Source organism: Sander vitreus, chromosome 2 (assembly GCF_031162955.1).
Source record: "Sander vitreus isolate 19-12246 chromosome 2, sanVit1, whole genome shotgun sequence".
In the NCBI taxonomy this organism is placed as follows: Eukaryota; Metazoa; Chordata; class Actinopteri; order Perciformes; family Percidae; genus Sander; species Sander vitreus.
The window spans coordinates 18,962,091-18,981,132 of record NC_135856.1 but is presented as its reverse complement, the minus strand read 5'-3'; the positions used below and the strand labels follow the sequence as shown (position 1 = coordinate 18,981,132).

General features: G+C 40.8%; 1 protein-coding gene across 1 annotated transcript in view; it reads right to left on the bottom strand.

The window, feature by feature from the left end:
• ank2a (ankyrin 2a, neuronal) overlaps positions 1-16,375 on the bottom strand; it is a 67,746-nt gene extending 51,371 nt beyond the window's left edge. The window contains exon 1 of the mRNA XM_078259653.1: positions 16,012-16,375. Within this exon, the coding sequence (XP_078115779.1) occupies positions 16,012-16,143 (132 nt within the window). The 5' untranslated portion in view covers positions 16,144-16,375. The remainder of the gene's footprint in view (positions 1-16,011) is intronic.
• Positions 16,376-19,042: the final 2,667 nt, after the last annotated feature.

The following is a 19,042-nucleotide window of genomic DNA, read 5'->3' as shown; positions in this document are numbered from 1 at the left end:
ATAGTGTAAGAAAATAATCGATACACTTGAGTATCGCGATATTTTATTTATTAATACTGTATCGATTTTCAAAAATGCAATATCAATTTATTTATTTTATTTTTTTTTTTTTTTACGTGCAAAAATTCATGTAAGACAGTGGTTCACGTTAATGTTGTGTTTAAACCCCCCTATCGCTAGATGGCTATACTAGTGTCCTTGCCTAACAGTGCCTAGCAGTGCCTGACTTTCTGCTAAAATTATACTTAAAAAACAATCCCAATATATCGCCTTATGCACAGTATTGAAATATATTGCAATATATTGAATCGTGACCCATGTATCGTGATGCGTATCATATCGCCAGATTCTTGCCAATACACAGCCCTATACAGTATACTCTAAAGCCCACAAAAGCATGTGTTGTTGAAATCAAAATGGTAAGAAGCACAAAATATGACACAAACTTGTGAATATGATTTTGTCAGAGTATTATGTGCGTTTTACCTGCCGCTTTCGCTCGGCTCTCTCACGATGCCGTCTCCTCCTCTCCCTGGCTTTCTGTAGAGCACTGTACTCTGGATTTGCCTCAAACTCGCGAGCTTTCTTTAGGTGTGCCGCAGCATGGGCCATGACTTCACCTTTCTACCTCTCTCTGTCTCAACAAAATTGTACCACATCTACTAGATGCCAAAAAAACTGTGTGTTACTGTATGAATTTAAAAAAGAAATAAGCATTAAGCTGTGTATGCTGTCTGAAATCAAAAGCAAAGAAATCCACATTCAAATTAGTGTTCATCTGAACTCCTCGACTGAAAATGCAGAAGAAGAAAAATCAACGAATTGGCTCCAAAGATTATCCTGTTCAGTCTTCTTTCTCTTCTTAGTTGAAAGATCAGGAGGAGAATCAGCCTTTGTCCCTCCACATCAAGCCAGGAAACAGCTACTGGATTTCCACAATGTCACACAAAACACTCAGACTTCCAAACATCCATATATGCCAATTGAAAATCAACCATTCACAGTCATGAGAGAGGAAGATGAGGACTGTAAAGAGTTGCTGAATGATGTGAGTAAGACCCATCCGCTTACACACACACACACACACACACACACACACACACACACACACACACACAAGAAAATCCTGCTCCATGTGAACAGATGTGGCTACAAAGCGTGTTTGTGTGTGTATGTGTGTGTGCATATGCACACGCATGCATGTTAATGTGTGTATGTGAGCTACAGTAACAGGAAAGTGTTTATTGTGTCAGAGGTTTAGTGAGGCTTCATGCCAACAGCCAGCTGACAGCCGCAGCTACTCTACCTTGCTACTGCTGTAAAAATGCACTCTATCCTGAGGGAGAGGGGGACACATGAGGAGAAGGAAAGGTTAATGGGTGGGTGGGAGGGGGTGGGTGGAATGAGTAAGAGGGTGAAGAGAGTGTGAGAAAACAGGGGAAATAAGGTGAATATTAAAGCTATTTTGTGTAGAATATTCAATTGTTGGTGCCTCCTAGTGGTAGTAACTGAAAAGGTAGCCCCCCCATGGATATGAGGGACAGAGAAAACTGGGCTAAAAACATTTTTCTTTGACTGACAGAATGGCAGAAATTAAATCAAATGTTTGTGCATTTACAAAGGTTCAACCAACTGAAATTGAAGCACCATCATTATTAAAAGGAGAATTCCGGCCAATTTTTACGTTAATCTTGATCGTTATAGCTACGCGAGTACTTTCGATAGAAAAAACCCAGACCCGAATCAGTGCAGGTAACACGGAGAAGCTGCAGCTATGTACTACAAGCGTCCCCTGAGCTAAAACGGCAGTGGTCGGGGCAAGTTTTAGAGTGCCTTTGTGCCTCTTAACAGACACAAAATGCAATTAATATGTCTGTGCCACATGAACAGGGACCTTACGTGTCAACAAGATGCGTTTTCAACTCAGACATTGTTTAAATTCACCTACCCTGGTCCTGCCGGTAGCTAGCTTGCCCTGCTAGCTAATAGCTGTTAGCTGCTAGCTGCCGTCCAGTGAGTGTTTTCAGACAGGCTTCTGTAATAATCATCCCAATAACAATCCATGGAGCGGTGGTGGTGTGGATATGTCCTTCAGAGGACAGGTCATGTCACGTCTTGAAGTGTATTCCCCCCTAAAATAAACAGTAGTGCGGTAGTAGCTGTTAGCTGCTAGCTGCCCTCCGGTGAGTGTGTACAGCCAGATAGCCGTTAGCCATTAGCTGCTAGCTGCCGTCCGGTGAGTGTATTCAGCCAGGCTTTTGTGATAATCATCCCAATAGCGGTGGTGGTGTGGCTATGTCCTCCAGTTCTTGAAGGCTAGCTTTAGTTTGTGTTTTTCCCCTCTGTCTGTCTCGTTCTTTCCAACTCTTGTGAGGCTAGTTCTTTGTCTGTATACTCAGGTTCAAATAAATAAGGACAACCATCAAACTCAAAAGGCTTTTCCGTGTGTTGTATATTTGCTATATTCTCCATAGTTACGTTACTCCAAGCTTCTTCCCTTATAAACAACTCCGCTCTTCAAACACTACGCTCCAATCTGCACACTACTGTTTACCTTTTCCTGCTACAACTGAATTCCCAGGAGACAGCGCGATGCTACAGCTAAGCTTCAGTAACGCTATTACTGTGCAAGCCACAGACATTGTTTATCCCGTTTCCATGTAGTTACATAGTCACTGATATGGTCATAACCACTACAGTGCTCAATTACCTATTTTGAGGGGGAAATAATCTAAACCTTTTGCTGCAAAGACATGATCTGTCCTATGCAGGACATCCACCAGACCACCGGGCACTCCGTGGATTTTTATTGGGATGATTATCACAGAAGCCTGGCTGAATACACTCACCGGACAGCAGCTAGCAGCTAACGGCTAATGGCTATCTGGCTGTACACACTCACCGGAGGGCAGCAAGCAGCTAACGGCTATCAGCTAGCAGGGCAAGCTAGCTACCGGCAGGATCGAGACAGGGACCAGGGTAGGTGAATTTAAACAATGTCTGAGTTGAAAACGCATCTTGTTGACATGTAAGGGCCCTGTTCATGTGGCACAGACATATTAATTGCATTTTGTGTCTGTTAAGAGGCACAAAGGCACTCTAAAACTTGCCCCGACCACTGCCGTTTTAGCTCAGGGGACGCTTGTAGTACGTAGCTGCAGCTTCTCCGTGTTACCTGCACTGATTCGGGTCAGGGTTTTTTCTGTCGAAAGTACTCGCGTAGCTATAGCGATCAAGATTAATGTAAAAATTGGCCAGAATTCTCCTTTAATCAATTAATTAAACCCAACTAGGGTTTTCATGTGTGCCATTTTGGATAAACATGAATACAACATATTCCTTTTTTTACATTGCTTTCTATCTTCTTCTGTTCATGTCCCTGGAAAAGTTAAAGGCTAATCCTTTTGCAGATGTTAGACTATTTGTGCACCAATGATCACAGAAGCGGGGACTACAAAGACACTGATGGTCTTCTTGTGGTTCATAGTTAGCCCTCCTATCTGGTGATGAGTGTTGTTTAAAGGACAGACCTTAAATTGGTGAGTATGAAGACATTTGATAGTGTTGTGTTCAACATCAGTTTTTTCAACAACAACAAAATCTACTATACAGAAAGAAAAAGACAGCACAGGGGGAAGTGAGGTACATGTATTAGGGGACATCAGGAGGACATAAAAAAGACTTAAAATAGATAGAATAAATAAATTAAAACAATAATGAAGAGCATCTGCAAAGGAGGACGAGAGACAGGAAGAACTTGGGTACAGGCTGTCCTTCTGTGAGCAAGCAGAGAAGACCAGACACACCACTCGGCCCAGAGGGGGATCAGAGAGCAGTGAGCACAGAACAGTAGCTCCCAGTCACTTGCAAGTTACAGACTTCCCCCTGCATGGGGAGAAAGTGGGTCAGTCTGAATCTCAACTGCACTGCACCGTCAGTAGGCTAATGTTGTCTGATGGGATATGATTTGACAGTTTGTGTGTGTGTGTGTGTGTGTGTGTGTGTGTGTGTGTGTGTGTGTGTGTGTGTGTGAGAGAGTGTCTGTGTGTGTGTGTGTGTGTGTGTGTGTGTGTGTGTGTGTGTGTGTGTGTGTGTGTGTGTGTGTGTGTGTGTGTGTACCACCACCAGCAACAGACGAGTGTCAAGGTCTCTCTGTCAATACAGTTAATGTCAGGAGTTTGTAATTTCAGCACCAGGGACAGGGGCTATCTCACACCTCTATTTCTGTTCACACATTTTGTCTGATATGTTTTCACAGGCTCAGTCAACAACAATAACAACATCAGCAGCAACATCTCTTTCCACTAGTCTGCTAGATCTGCTGAATCACTCCTCACTGTAATGCTGTCTAAAATGCACTACCCTGGTGCATACACCCCAAGAGCTTCATTCAGTTCCATTATGATGCTGTTTGAACATTTCTGTGGATGTGCTCTGCTCCTCTAGCACTCTCTGCTGGTGAAACAGAGAATAAGGCTACGGGTCTTTGATTTTAACACAATTAACACAATAAATAGAATAAATACCAGAACAGATATGATAACTGTAAAAATAGAAAAAGGAATTACTTTCTACTTTGCATTTCTTTGCATTATTATTCTATGAAACTAACATTCAAAAAAAGATTTATCTACTTTTCCAGTATTGTTAATCAATTTAATCAGTATTAACTCAAGGTTTAAAAAAGTGCACATAATGTATGTAGGCTATATTATTCCACATATAATTAATCTAACTATTGTTTTGTAGAATTAGGGCCAACTCACTTTGTTACCAAGCAAAACAGCACTGTTTTCCAAAAGCTCTTCAAAAGGTAAGTCAAAGTGCGACTCTGCTAAAAAAACGACAACAGAATCTTGAAATGACTTTTTCTATTTCCATGAGTCGTATGTCCCAGTAAGTACTTGACATAACTTGATGTTTATGATGGGGTCTTTTATGTTTTGTATCTTGCTTCCTACAAATGATTACAGTAACTATGTTTGTATATAACTCATCTAATCTTTTAAAGTCCTGAAAATCAAAAGTAACACACAGAAAACCTTCCCCATAACATATACTCTGCATTGTCTACACTTCTAAAAGTGACATGTACTATACTGTACTTCTTGAGTTTCAGCTTTAACAGACAAAATCTATAAGCTTATTGATCAGCATGTTAGTTGAGCCTGAAACATTGTACTTAGACAGTACTACAACAGTCATTTTGTTACAGTTTTGTGCGTGTGTGTGCAGACAAGTGTCAAGGTCTCCCTCTCCCTCCCTCCCTCACACAGGATGTCTTTATAAATACTGTTCTAACTTTTCAGTGTATATGCATCAGCAAAGGCTGATCAATGACCTCTATTGATCTCTACCATCCCTCGTGCAAGATAATGAGGATTAGGAGAATACATTATAAACTACAGTGTGTGTGTGTGTGTGTGTGTGTGTGTGTGTGTGTGTGTGTGTGTCCATTTAGGAGTCAGATTACACTGAGAGGATGCTCCAAAGAGAGCTGATGTGAGCTCGTTTCTATTGTTTTAGTGGATCTTCTCGTACATGGGTGGGGGGGGAGAGAGAGAGAGAGAGAGAGAGAGAGAGAGAGAGAAGGGGGGGCATGGGTTAATGGTATGCTTTTCATTTTATAGATCCAAAGGCTTTTATATGGCCCATTAGAGCTCTATGTTAGACAGATATGGGAGACGCAGAAACCAGAACACATATCCCTGCCCATGCCTGTTCATGTGCTTCAAATTGTGAGTCAATGTGTATGCAGGTTTGGGGTGTATGTTACCGTGTACTTTATCATGTGCACAAACACACACACACATTTACATGTATGAATATGCAAAAAGTTGCTTGCAGCTTTGTGTGACATATGATCAAAGTAATGTGTTTCAAAATGTTCATGTATATTCTTTGTCTTTTTTTGTTTTCCAACAGTAAATATTGAGAATGCAATACTTCTGTATTCAGTGCTTGCTCTCAACTTCTTTATCAAGCAAAAGAAATGTTCACTGTGATGGATTGCCTATTCACAACTTGCTTGTCTCTGCAGATTTATTTTCATATCATACTCATGAACTAAAATGAACCAGTAGCTGCCTGGGAAGTGGGAGAAATGCATATATTCTATGATATGCTTTGGAACACAATTAGCTGTAAAGTATAGTAGTAAATTAGCTAAAACATACAAAAACACTGATGTGTTTATCTGACTTATCTCTGTGCTCCTGGGAGCCACTATCTTATTTGTTTTTACTGTTATTTCTATGGTTGTTCTGGATGTTGTTGTTGTTGCTTATGATTTGTCTGCCTGTTAATGGACTAGTGGAGTTCTGCCAGTGATGAGCGTATGGCAGCATGTAATGCATCTGAGATGTCATGCAGGGAGGATCTTTCTGTACAGATGACTCATTTAGACTTCTAGAAGCCCATACATTTTTCATGACCACAATTTTCAACCCCCTCTTTACTGCTCCTCACTGAGCAGTGCTAGTTTGCATTAGTGCTTACATCTGTTTGGTTGAAGTGATGCATATAGGCTTATGTTAACCTGGTAAGTGAGCGTGTGAGTGACTGAAAGGTCTTCTTGGAAGTAATACAGCCGAAGGGCTAAATCGACAACCACTGGACTAGAGGCAGATACAGTGGACTGGAGAGACCCAGCTACTTTCCACACTTTAATATATTTTCCATTACTATCAAAACAAGTGCATCATTGAATGAGTTCATCTAAGAGCCATTGCTGGCCAAGAAACCTCCTGCACAGAAGAAACAATACCAACTTCTCACACACACAAACACACACACACACACACACACACACACACACACACACACACACACACACACACACACACACACACACACACACACACACACACACACACACACACCTCATCCTTTCCCTTTGGGATATTGATTCTAAACTGCAGCTGACCCTGCATCACATGACTGTAACATGAGAAAATCAGCACTGCAGTTTTACTACATGCCTGATTTCAAAAACTGTTCAAATTCTAATCAACATACTTTCCTGTTAGAAATTCGTAGTGTGAAGTGGTGAGTTTGTGATTAGTGACGAAGAAAAGAAGAAGAAAAAAGCGTCTAAAAAGACTTTACAAGGTTTTTGTGACAAACCTGTGGGCTTCATAAATCAATCAAAGAGCTCTTCAAACAAAACAATATTATCAAGAAGAATAAATGCTTTCATTTGCTTTTTAAAAAACAATAACTGATTTTGCACTCAAACCTTTGACAGTGCTACTGTATAGGTAGGCGAGTGTGGAAATTGGTAATGTCTAGTCTGCCTTGTTTGTAAAGAGCAAAATACAAAACAAAATACAGAGCAGAGGCTTACAGATATGATTTAAATGTCAAGTAATTTTACAGTCTCTTTTACTGCTAAAGATCAGAGGCATAAAGTACACAACACACATGCACTCTTTCTCTCTCACTCTCTCTCTGTTTGTCACAAAACAGGGAATGGAGAGCTGCATTTTAGATGAGACATATATCCTTGATACAGTTACATAATACGCCTTGAGAGTAAGACAACAGGAGGGAGTAAGTCAAGAAGACCACACCCTAAATCCTAAATGGCTGCCATGCCTACAAAGGATTATAGCACGTCATGACAGAATAGTAGACCTCATAGTGAAAGAAATATCAAACCATTTTCACCCTCAGTAAGAATGTACAAACATTCTCAGGTAAACCCATCCATGTTTCAGCACTGCAATAGTAACCCTAGTACTTTCTTGCATCTGGTTGCCAATACACCAGATGTTGTTATTATCAATGAGGAGTCCAGTGAGGTGTACATTTTGGAGGTAGGCTGCACCTTTGATTCCAGTATGGACGAGGCTTTCTACACCAAGGTAGTTTAATACCAACCACTCCTAAACACCATCTCAGAGCTAGGCAATAGGTGCAGACTACTCATTTTCATATTTGGTAGCCTAGGACACACACACAGGTTGGTAGTAAGAGGGCTGCAACAACTTTGGATGGCCAAAAGGAGGGCTAAACAGCTTGCAAAGTACTGTGCCATATCTGCTTTTATTGGCAGCTGCCACATATGGGGGAGACGTTGCTACTAAGACCTGCTGCATGCCACTGGTCCACGAGTTTGCGTATGTATTGTACTGCATCTGTAATATTTGTGTCCCTGTACCATTTTTCTTCATGTGGACATAAATAAATGGTTAAAATGTGTGTGTGTGTGTGTGTGTGTGTGTGTGTGTGTGTGTGTGGTAGGGAATAGAAAGACGCATTTTAGATGGGGACGTATATCCTTGATACAGTTACATAATACGCCCAGAGAGTAAGACGACAGGAGGGAGTAAGTCAAGAAGACCACACCCTGTTGTAACTGAAGCAGTACCACGTCTACACACCAACAAACACAAATGGAACATCTGATTTGTGACTTCGCTGATTTACCAGTAACATGACTTGCTCCAATCAGCCCTCAGTGTTGCTACTATACTAACAATCCTCCCTTCCCACTTCCACCACAGACAGGCAGGCAGCAGCCATACAAGCAGACAGTAGTGCCACATTAACTGATTGTGTTTTGCTACATTAGACCACAGCCTTCAACATCCTTTTTTCAAAGCAGACTATGAGGACTCTAGAAGAATCTAGAAATGCAGAATAAGCAACTGATCACGCCTGTAAATCCATTATTCCCTTCCCACAACTGACGCAGGTTTACGAGGTGTTATATCTAAAAGCTGTGTCAGTGAAATGCAATTCCTGCAACTATAACCAATATCCAGTGCTTCTCTGTTAAACAGGAGGGTTAGTTTGATACCCACTGCCTTGGAAATGGCCGTCATACTAATTTACGGCTTTCCCTTTTTTCCTCTTTGAAGTGCTGCCCAAGTCCCTTGGGAACACATGACGTCAGTTTGCTGTTAATCAGATGAGAGAGAGGCCTAGAGGCCATCCCACTGCAGATGCTATCAATGCTAAGTAATATCAATATCTTGGTATCAAGGTGTTAAGGACTTCAGATTGTAGGAAGTGTGCGAAGAAGTCTGTAATTTATTGGATCACAGGAGCAGATAAAATAAAATGTTACAGATTTCTTGCCAAAAGACTAAACTGAATGGCCAAAAAATCAGATACTGTGAACAAAAGCAATTGTCCATTTGTGTATAACTTATCTTAAAATCTGACTATTCTTCATCTCCAGACCCCATCACAGAGAGCCACAGCCCTCAAATGTTTGCACCCACTGTTCATGTGCTAGCATTGCTAAAATGTTGGCAGAATGTATTTCCATCTGACGCCTGATCTCATCCCACGTCAGATGACAAAGGGTATTGAGGCAGAAATAGATTTCATATTGGGAATGCTGAGTGATGCTGTCAGACAGAGAGAGAGCGAGAGAGAGAGAGAGAGAGAGAGAGAGAGAGAGAGAGAGAGAGAGAGAGAGAGAGAGAATGATTCAGACTAAATAAAACAGATGTGAGTTGAAGTATAAACATTTCATTAGCAATCACACTTTTTAGTTCCGGTTTGGGCTAAACCAAACATGACATGATAAAAGTAACACAAATCCCTGAATTAGAGGTAGCCTAATAAGAGTGTGGACATAAAACAAGCATTAAACTGCACTCTTCTAATTCTCCAACAGGAGTTAAAAAGGTGTGTGTGTGTGTGTGTGTGTGTGTGTGTGTGTGTGTGTGTGTGTGTGTGTGTGTGTGTGTGTGTGTGTGTTTGTGTGTGTGTGTCTGTCTCTGTGTGCAGTACTCTGAGCCATGCTATTCTCATCAATACAGTGAAAAGCTTTGATGTGTTATCCTGCGAGAAAACCTTCACTTACTCAACTCAAACATAGTGAGAGGCAGTGGGGAGAGAAGGAGAGGAGGAAGCTTAAGAAGGAGCTGACGAGACAGAGCATATTTACATCAAGGTGTTTGAGCTTAGCTTCTGAGAAGTCCATTGATCACCAACCACGCCCTCCTCTGTCCCTCTTTCTGATGGGAAACAGAGTTATAAGGCCATAATGAATAATTAACATCAAAATGCCTCCTACTGCCTACAGTGCAAAAACACCTGCCCTTCTGTAGATCATGACTGGCAAAGGATGTATCTTCTTATCTGTTTGTCACTTTTTTACTTAGTGTTCTTTTTATGAACAGGCTTATACCTTAACAAGAAAAGCGTGATAATTGCGAACTATGATTCATCAAGTGATGCTACAACTCTTCAAACATCCATCAGGGTGAAATAGGGCAGTGTGGGAGATGGTTTCACATACAACTAGGCCTCCCCAACTAGTTAAGAGGTAGCGACTGCCAAGAAGGTCAGTCCAGGATACAGTGTCAGCACGCCGTTTGTTCCCAAGACATGTTGATGGCCCATAAGGATTTTGGATCCACGACAGGAATACCAATGCTTTTCTCGCCACCCTACCATTACACAGTAACTCATACAAAACCCATAGATAACATCATATGACTTGTTGCATCAGAGGCGTTCGACAAAGTGGCTCCTTGGTATTTGGAGGTCTGAGTATCATGCCAAATATGGTCACTCTCTGAGGTGGATATCAATATTTCTGTGTCAATTCTTCAGGTCAACTTTGTCCGCTGTGGTAGACATCGTTTAGAACAACAGAGAGAAGATCAGAGCTGAAACGATAGTTAATCAATCAATTAGCCGATAAACAGAAAATGTATTATTGTGATAAATAATGGTTTGATTTACTTTTCAATTAGAAATGCCCAGACTTTGCTGGTTACAGCTCCTTAAATGTGAGGATTTTCCACTTCTCTCTGTTTAATGTCATTGTAAATCAAATATCTTTGGGTAACTGTTGATCGAAAAAAACAAGATATTTGAGGAACAATTAAAGACCAAACAAATAACTTTAAAAAACTAAATCTAATAATAATCTAGTTGCAGCCCTAAAGAAGATAACAATAATGCTGAAATGATTAACCAATTATTTGATTAGCCATTCTGTAAAACAATTATAGGCAACCTTTTTGGGGTGCTGGTTAGACAAAACATGGCAGCACTTACAGTAACATCCCATTCAAAGATGAGATTATGTCAAAAACAAAGACTGCATACCAACAACACATGGGACTCAGTGGGTTTTGTTTTGTCAGGACATTGGGGCATGAATGATGACTGATCAAGTTTTTCTGATGAGGATGTTGCTGGTACATACTCTATATAGAGAGCGGGACAGTGTACTGGACAGACATATCTTGCTAAATCATGCCTATATACAGAATACAACAATGCAGAGCCAATCATGTATTTCACAGGAAATAATGATTAATTCTTAATGGGATTTGGTAACCATTAGTATAGGTACTGGAGTGGCTGACTTGCTTTGGTCATTCACAGGTCTCTATGTAAGCACTTATAACAAGTGCTCTAACAGCTTGGGTAAATACAGCTATGTATGTGTGTGTCTGTGTGTGTGTGTGTGTGTGTGTGTGTGTGTGTGTGTGTGTGTGTGTGTGTGTGTATACATGTACATACACCCTGTAAAACTGCACCCACACAGACCTCAGTTGGTTAAACATTCCTATTTGACATTATGCATTGGAAGACAGCTATGGCTGTGTGTGTGTGTGTGTGTGTGTGTGTGTGTGTGTGTGTGTGTGTGTGTGTGTGTGTGTGTGTGTGTGTGTGTGTGGCTGTTCAGAGGTAATGTAATGAAGGCCATGGCTCCATTAGGACTCCCTTCCTGCAGAATCCAATCACACAACTCCCAGTGGAGAAAGAGAGATAGACAGATAGGCAGGCAGACACAGAGATGCAGACAGAGAGGCAGAAAAGAGAGAGATGAAAATGTCAAAGGATGCAGTGAAATCTGACCTACTGGCACATCAGGATCTTAGTGTACGGGACCAGTAGTGGGGAGGAGTGTGTGGCAGACAGGGTGAGGGAAGGGAGACATTTGTGTTTTGCAGGATTCAAGCTCATCTCTGAGAGCTTATATCTAAAGGTGGCCAGCATGTCTCAACTGAAGCCTGGAGGGTCAAACTTTTCAATTACCAATATCAGACTGTAGTAGACATACAATCCAGTTCTGAATTGATCTCTGCAAACTGAGCTCTTTAAGTATCCACTATTCAACCACAAGAAAGTGGACTGGCACAGGCAGAGGGTTGACGAATTATGACGCAGTTTCTCTGTATTGTTCATGTCAGGAGAAAGCAGACTGAGGGAAGCAATCGCTCAGCACAAGCCCAGAGCAGAGCATAAATGCCCAGTGACACATGAGTTCAGTGAGCACACAGACTAGGACGCACAGCCACTTGGCTCGGTAGAAGCTATCCTTCTCCAGGACAATCACAAGAGAGACGGGCAGTATTTTTAGATCTGAAAGTTAAATCCTCACATCACATTGTGTCCCTTTGTCATTTTCTCTCTTTGCCTCACATGCGTAAATCTGTTATTGCTGTATTGAGCTCTATCTCAACATTTGAAGTTTCCCATAACTATCATTTCATGTTTTTCAACTCTCTCGCAGAGCCTCCCCCAGCTTACAGAATCAGTTCCCCCAAATCACAGACTTAGATGTAACATAGATTTAGACTTAACCCCAATTGGCATCAAGCCATACATACATAGTGTCTTCCTAGAAACATGCCCTGTTTACTCAGGGTAATATAGAGACATTGCTACAATCTTCATTGTAAAGAATTATTTTGTCAAAGGTACAGTAAAAACTATCTATAGCAAGTTCTGTTCTGTGGATAATCCTAAAAAACCAGGTTATTGTCTCTGGAAAGATATTTCTGCTGACACTTTCTATTGTGTTCAACAAATAACACAGAAACTATCGACAGGGCTAAATACAACTACACACTCAGAAGAAGGTAGATTAAATAGTACATTTTGGAGTACAACAGCCACCATTTTCTTAAAAAGGTACAATAATGTAACATACACAAACAAAAGTACCTATAAAGCTTTGTTAATCAATATTTTTTTTATATTTACAACGAATGAAATAACTACATATAATGCGAAATGGGTCACATGCAGTGATAAACCCACACATACTTCTCACAGAACTCTCTTTAAAGCCCTCTAGCCTCTTAGCTCATTGCTGTGGTTTTATTCCACACACACTAACTTCAGTCTCAACTGCTCTCACCAACCCAAATTCCAACAGCCGCATGACATGTTTTCAGCAAAAAAAAAGCACTGATGAAACCACCGTACGCTTCCTTCCCAGCACCAAACTGCAGATGGACAAAGTAGCAGCAAGCTGGTGAGGAAAGTCAAACATATAGCAAGCTAACAACACAGATATTTTACACAGGAACCGGAGGAGACCCAAGAGCTAAAAGGAGAGTGAATATTACATTTACATTTGTCAGGTAGCCAGAAACACAAATCCAAATGAATAGTAATGGTGCTCTGCATCTGCTGGATTTATAAAAAGGCAAATGTTTGATACGTGTTAGCCAAGACAATCTTATTAGCCAATATTATGTCAGGGCTGTGGCAGTCAGTTTGTTGTGGAGTTCATCTGCCCCCAAATGGTCCAAAAAGCCAAAACAAAACTAAACAAGGGTCCATACACACAGGTGTTTGCATTTATTTGGCCTGTTTTTACATCTTGTCAGACTGTATGGGCATGCAGATATGCTTAACTGGCTATCTTCCTCGCCTATTTTTCACGCAACACCAAGTGTGTTGGAAGCGTTTCCAGGCAAAAGAAAAGATGTTTATATGTCATTTTGACACAAATACATTTAATAAATGATCAACATTTTGATGTTTGAAAGTCTCTATGTTTTGACATAAATGCAGATATAAATGTAATTAAAAAAATATTAATAAATAATTATCAATTTTCAAATATTGCACCTGTCAATACAGAACGAAATATTCTGTAGCCTATTTTGCCATCAATACTGCTGACCTTTGCTGTAATCAAATCAGTATATATTTATGTTTAACATGAAGCCAACTACTGCTTGAGTGCATTTTATCAATGGGAAACATACATGTGTACAGACAAGGCTAGCAGCAGCAGCGCCGCATCAGACATGTTTCTGGTGTGCAAAGACATAGAAAACACCACGCAGCTGCCACGCAACTGACACGCAACACAAAATGCCACGCTCACGCCACACAGGCAGTGTGCAGGAGGCCTACACCTTGATCATTCTTATGGATACACTGTACAATGATACATTGAGTGTGGTGACCTTACATAATTGGCAGCATACACGTAGCCCTACCCAGCTTCATCCTGGTAGGTGTGTGGGCCTTTACACAATGGTTTAATCAAAAGGCAATGTTGAAAATCTGAGTACTTAATCTATTTTTGTCTTCCAATGTCCAATTCTACCTGCAGTAAGTTTCTTACTAATACCAAGTCTTGGCCAGAGGAGGGGAAAAATACAGAGAGAACAACCAGTAGGAGTTACTAGTGCCGCAGCTAGGACATGATCATTCATCACCACTGCCACTTGTGATTGATCAATGGGGCCAAGTTAGAGGCACTTATCCAGGTTCAGCTGATGTCATACTGGTATGTACTGAGGAGATACTGTAATATTGCAAACATGTATACAGATCTCAGTGAGGGTAACAGTTATGTGTAAAGATTATCTTTAACGTGACTCCTTTTACCAGTGTAGCCTCCAAAAAAGTGTTCACGTTTAACAGAAATGATCAACTTTGTGGGAGGAAATTAAGGAGAACTCTCCTTTGTACTTTCATTAGACACACATGTTGAGCATGTTTTTTTTTACAGTCACTGGTTATAGCAAGCAAGTTATAGTTCAGAGACCTATGGCTAATCTGCTAATCTTTATTCTGTGTGTGTGAAGAACACACCAACCAAAGGACATAAAGACACACCAACACCTGTTTAAGCAGTGCCGCTTTAGATTTCTCAATGCTGAAAATGGATAAACTCCTGATTGCATCAAAGTATATAAGCTCAATGGCCCCACCCAGAAGAAGACACTAAAGTGTGTGTCTATGTGTGTGTGTACTTGTGTGTATATGTAGCACTACAGTCCATTACTGAAATCACATTAGCCTGAGAGAGTGCACTGAGACAGGAAACAACCATCTACCATCTCCTGACTCACTCTCTGAATACTGAATACACAAACACATTACACGATCCAATCTAGGAGGTAACACTTAACATTCATTTTCTTGTTTATGCCATACATTATGAAAACATACTCATAGATATAAATGAAATACTTCTTAGCAAGAAATATATGTGATGGAGAGGAATAAGAAGCTACATAGTACCAGTGATATCAGAATTTCAGTCTACACAAGGACAGACTTACTGGCAAACCAGCCCAGCCCAAGAGTGGCACGTAGTGGACACACACACACACACACACACACACACACACACTCACTCACTCTCTCACTCTCTCTCTCTCTCTCACTCTCTCTCTCTCTCTCTCTCTCTCTCTCTCTCTCTCTCTCTCTCTGTCTCAGGCAGAAGGCTATTAAACTATCATTGGTTTTTTTCTTCAAGTTGGACACAGTCTGCCTACTAAAATTCACAAGAGCCCAGTACTCTAGTTACTATTACTAATAAACTACTAGATAAACTACTACCAATATGTCATGTTTGGGGCACGAGGGTCAATGAAAACAACAGGGATACCCACCCTCTGACCAGTAAAGCACAATATGTCCCATGTAAACAGTAAACCTACAGTGGTAGGTTGTATATGAAGTTGTAAACATTCCTCACTGCAGCCTGTAATAGTGACTAGTGGAGTCAGCGCAAGTCTGGTGGTGTTTATTTTGACGGGCATAACAACTAGCACAATTTCAGTCTGGCATTTTCTCCGCAGAGTCGCTTACTCCAATTAGTAGCTAATTTGAACAAAATGTATGCAACATCTGAGAAAATCTTTTACATCACCAGGGCCGATGTGCTAAAGCGCCTTTGAATGCTCTCCCTAAATGCACATCATCGGCAGCGGTTTGGGCTGCTCGTTACACGGCTGGCTGGGCCATTCAATGCAGAACAGGCGGACAGACACCCACCTGCCGTATACGGTTCTGGTGCAGCGGTGGTAGAGGTCCACCCTCGGGAGACGTGTTGCTCGAAGAGGCCATTTTCAAGTCTCCATCGGAGCCGCCGCCCCTGGAGAGACTTCCTTCAGGGCTTTTTGACATTCTGTCTCGGGCTGGCTGCTGCTGGTCCGGCGACGCGGTCAGTGAGGGTCCTTTTGCCGGTGCAAGGTGGATCTCTGTGGGGGGCCTCAGAATCCACAAGGCTCGGCCGGGCCCGGGATCATTCTGCGGCGTCACACACAGTCTGTTATGATACTTGACAAAATATGATACAGTGATTCTTCCAGATTGTCAAACCAAAACGAGCGCTCCCTCTGTTCAGGGATGCTCCCGATGTGTTGATGTAGGCTGAGTGTGTGTGGTGTGGAGATGTGAACGCGCGAATGCGCTTCCACGAAACTCCGCAGGATCAATGTTGCCTTCAAGGACAGTCGGAAATGTTGAAAACGCAAATTGATTAGGATGGTCAATCTGAAAAGAAAACTGCAACTCCACTTTGCTGAAATACGATCTGTACGGGGTGAGAAAAATAATAAAAGTATTTTAAACTATGTAATGATTGGTTTATAGTATGTGACTAGTTAGAGTAGGCTAATGGCGTGTCTATTTTTTACTTTTTGTCAGCGTTAGTTGTGTCATTGTTTAACATAGCCTACTACATCACTTAAAACAGCAGTTACATGTCACATCACATGTACTCATTATTTATTACCACTGAGAAAAATAGCTCTACTCCACTTGATTCCTATTATAAAATAAGAGACATAGGCCTATATCAAAACATTTTGTGACCAGAACATTTTTTACCAATGGCACATGAATGCACCAGTGAGAAGCAGCAGTGCGCTCCTGTTTTGCCTTTTTGTGTGTCCCCCACCCGTCGGTGCTTCTGCAGAAGCAAGTTAACAGTGTGGTCCAAGATGAAATGAAAACTGTAAGATTGCTTAATACACAAACATGAAATCATCGAAGCCCAGGCACATTGGGTTGGACTTACATAATGTAAGCTCCATCTTAGTATTCTTACGCCCCCACCCTTGGCCTGTGTGTCCTCACTGAGCTACAAATTTAATGGAGGTTGACAGTGCAAAATCAATAACAGTCTTGGGAGCCATTTAAAAACCAGCAGGACTCGAGGTGGGCGAGGTGAAAAAGAGTAAGAAATCATGTTCAATACAAAACAAACGTGTCATTGTTTAGAGACATCCGGTTGTTCCAAGTCAGACATTATTTTAATTTACCTTCTCTTTAAATTGAAGAGTACTAGATGAAATGTTAACTGTCAAATAACGTGTTTTGCATGCATTTGTTTATTCCAAAAGCACACAACATGTATTAAAGAGTATAACAATGGATGTTCCCCTGCCTTAGGTAAATCTTGATTCATTCTGCTAATTCCAACATAAAGACATTTTTGGCAGTTTCTTTTCAAAGATTTAGTGGCCATGGAGAAAGATTTACTATAAACACACACACACACACACACACACACACACACACATATAATATTTAGGCTGTTATGGCTATAGTAATAGATAGATAAAGTAAATTTCATGGTGGTTGGCCCCTTCAGCACTGACTACTTTCAGCCTTCTGTCACTGTAATGGTTACATTTTGGACATGAACTGTAATAGGTCTGGTGTAAAACTATCCAATCTGTATTGGTGAGCATCCAAAACCAAATATACAGAACCAAGGTCTTTTCCATATTTTCTTTTTACAACTTAATGAATGTGCCTTAGAAAATAGCAACAGAAAGCAATCACGTTGGACACAGTATAGCTTATTACCTCAGTCTTTAGTCATTCTTCTACAAGTCCAAAGAAATTTGGTCAAGATAGATTTACTTTTAAATGGTTAGCACAGATATATTAGATGCAAAGACTTTATCATAACACGGGGGTTTGTCCTAGGTTCACTGTGTACCAGTTGCTTCTTTGATACCTTACATTTTGTACCATGAAAGTACAAAATCAACTGGGTTCTCCATTATTATGTTTGTACAGTGGCACTCACAAGTTTATGAACCCATGCTAATGCTAACCAATTTTCTTTGTGAATGAATAATGTATCGTAAATAAATAAATGTTCTTCCTTAAAATACAGGGGGCATAAGTAAGTACACCCCTATGTTAAATTCCCATAGAGGCAGGCAGATTTTTATTTTTAAAGGCCAGTTATTTCACAGATCCAGGATACTATGCATCCTGATAAAGTTCCCTTGGCCTTTGGAATTAAAATAGCCCCACATCATCACATATCCTTCACCATACCTAGAGATTGGCATGGGGTACTTTCCATAAAATCATCTCTGAATGCAAATCAAACCAGCTATTAGGCTAACTGAAATAAAACCAGAAAAACTTAGAGGGTCCTAAAGTTGTGTTTCATCAAAATCTAGGGCCATCTATGGTTAAGTGTGTGCACTGTACTTGATGGTAAATGGGAGGCAAAAGGGGCCCGACAGTAAATGCATGCCCCTGGGCCCACAAACTGCCCATGCTCCTAAGGATTCTGTTTCCTGCTGCAACTCATTGCTAAGTATGTTGTGGCAGTTTCCCTTTTTCATACAGCATGGCCTTAGAAATAACAGTTCCAATTTAAGTACCATATCACAAGCTAACAAACCACATCTAAGACTGAAAACATGACATCTCAAGAACCTAAGGCCACATTATAAAGCTTTTACCCAATCAGTGTAAATGATTGATGACTGACTGCTGAGTTTATGTTAACTATGGGACATGCTGACTCAACCTGTAAGGTAGGGATATGTTTCACAAGCACCTATGATGATGCTTTTCTTTATTTATTTTCTATATGCAACACTGCCCTCTGTTTCCACTGCATGGTATCACACTCAAAACACAATATTGTCCTACAAGCCATGTTTTACACGATTACTACCTATCGTTACCTATCAAGAAGACCTATCATGGCAGTGGCCAAACTAATCAAGACTTAAACATATTACATTAAGGATATATTGAGATGGCCTTG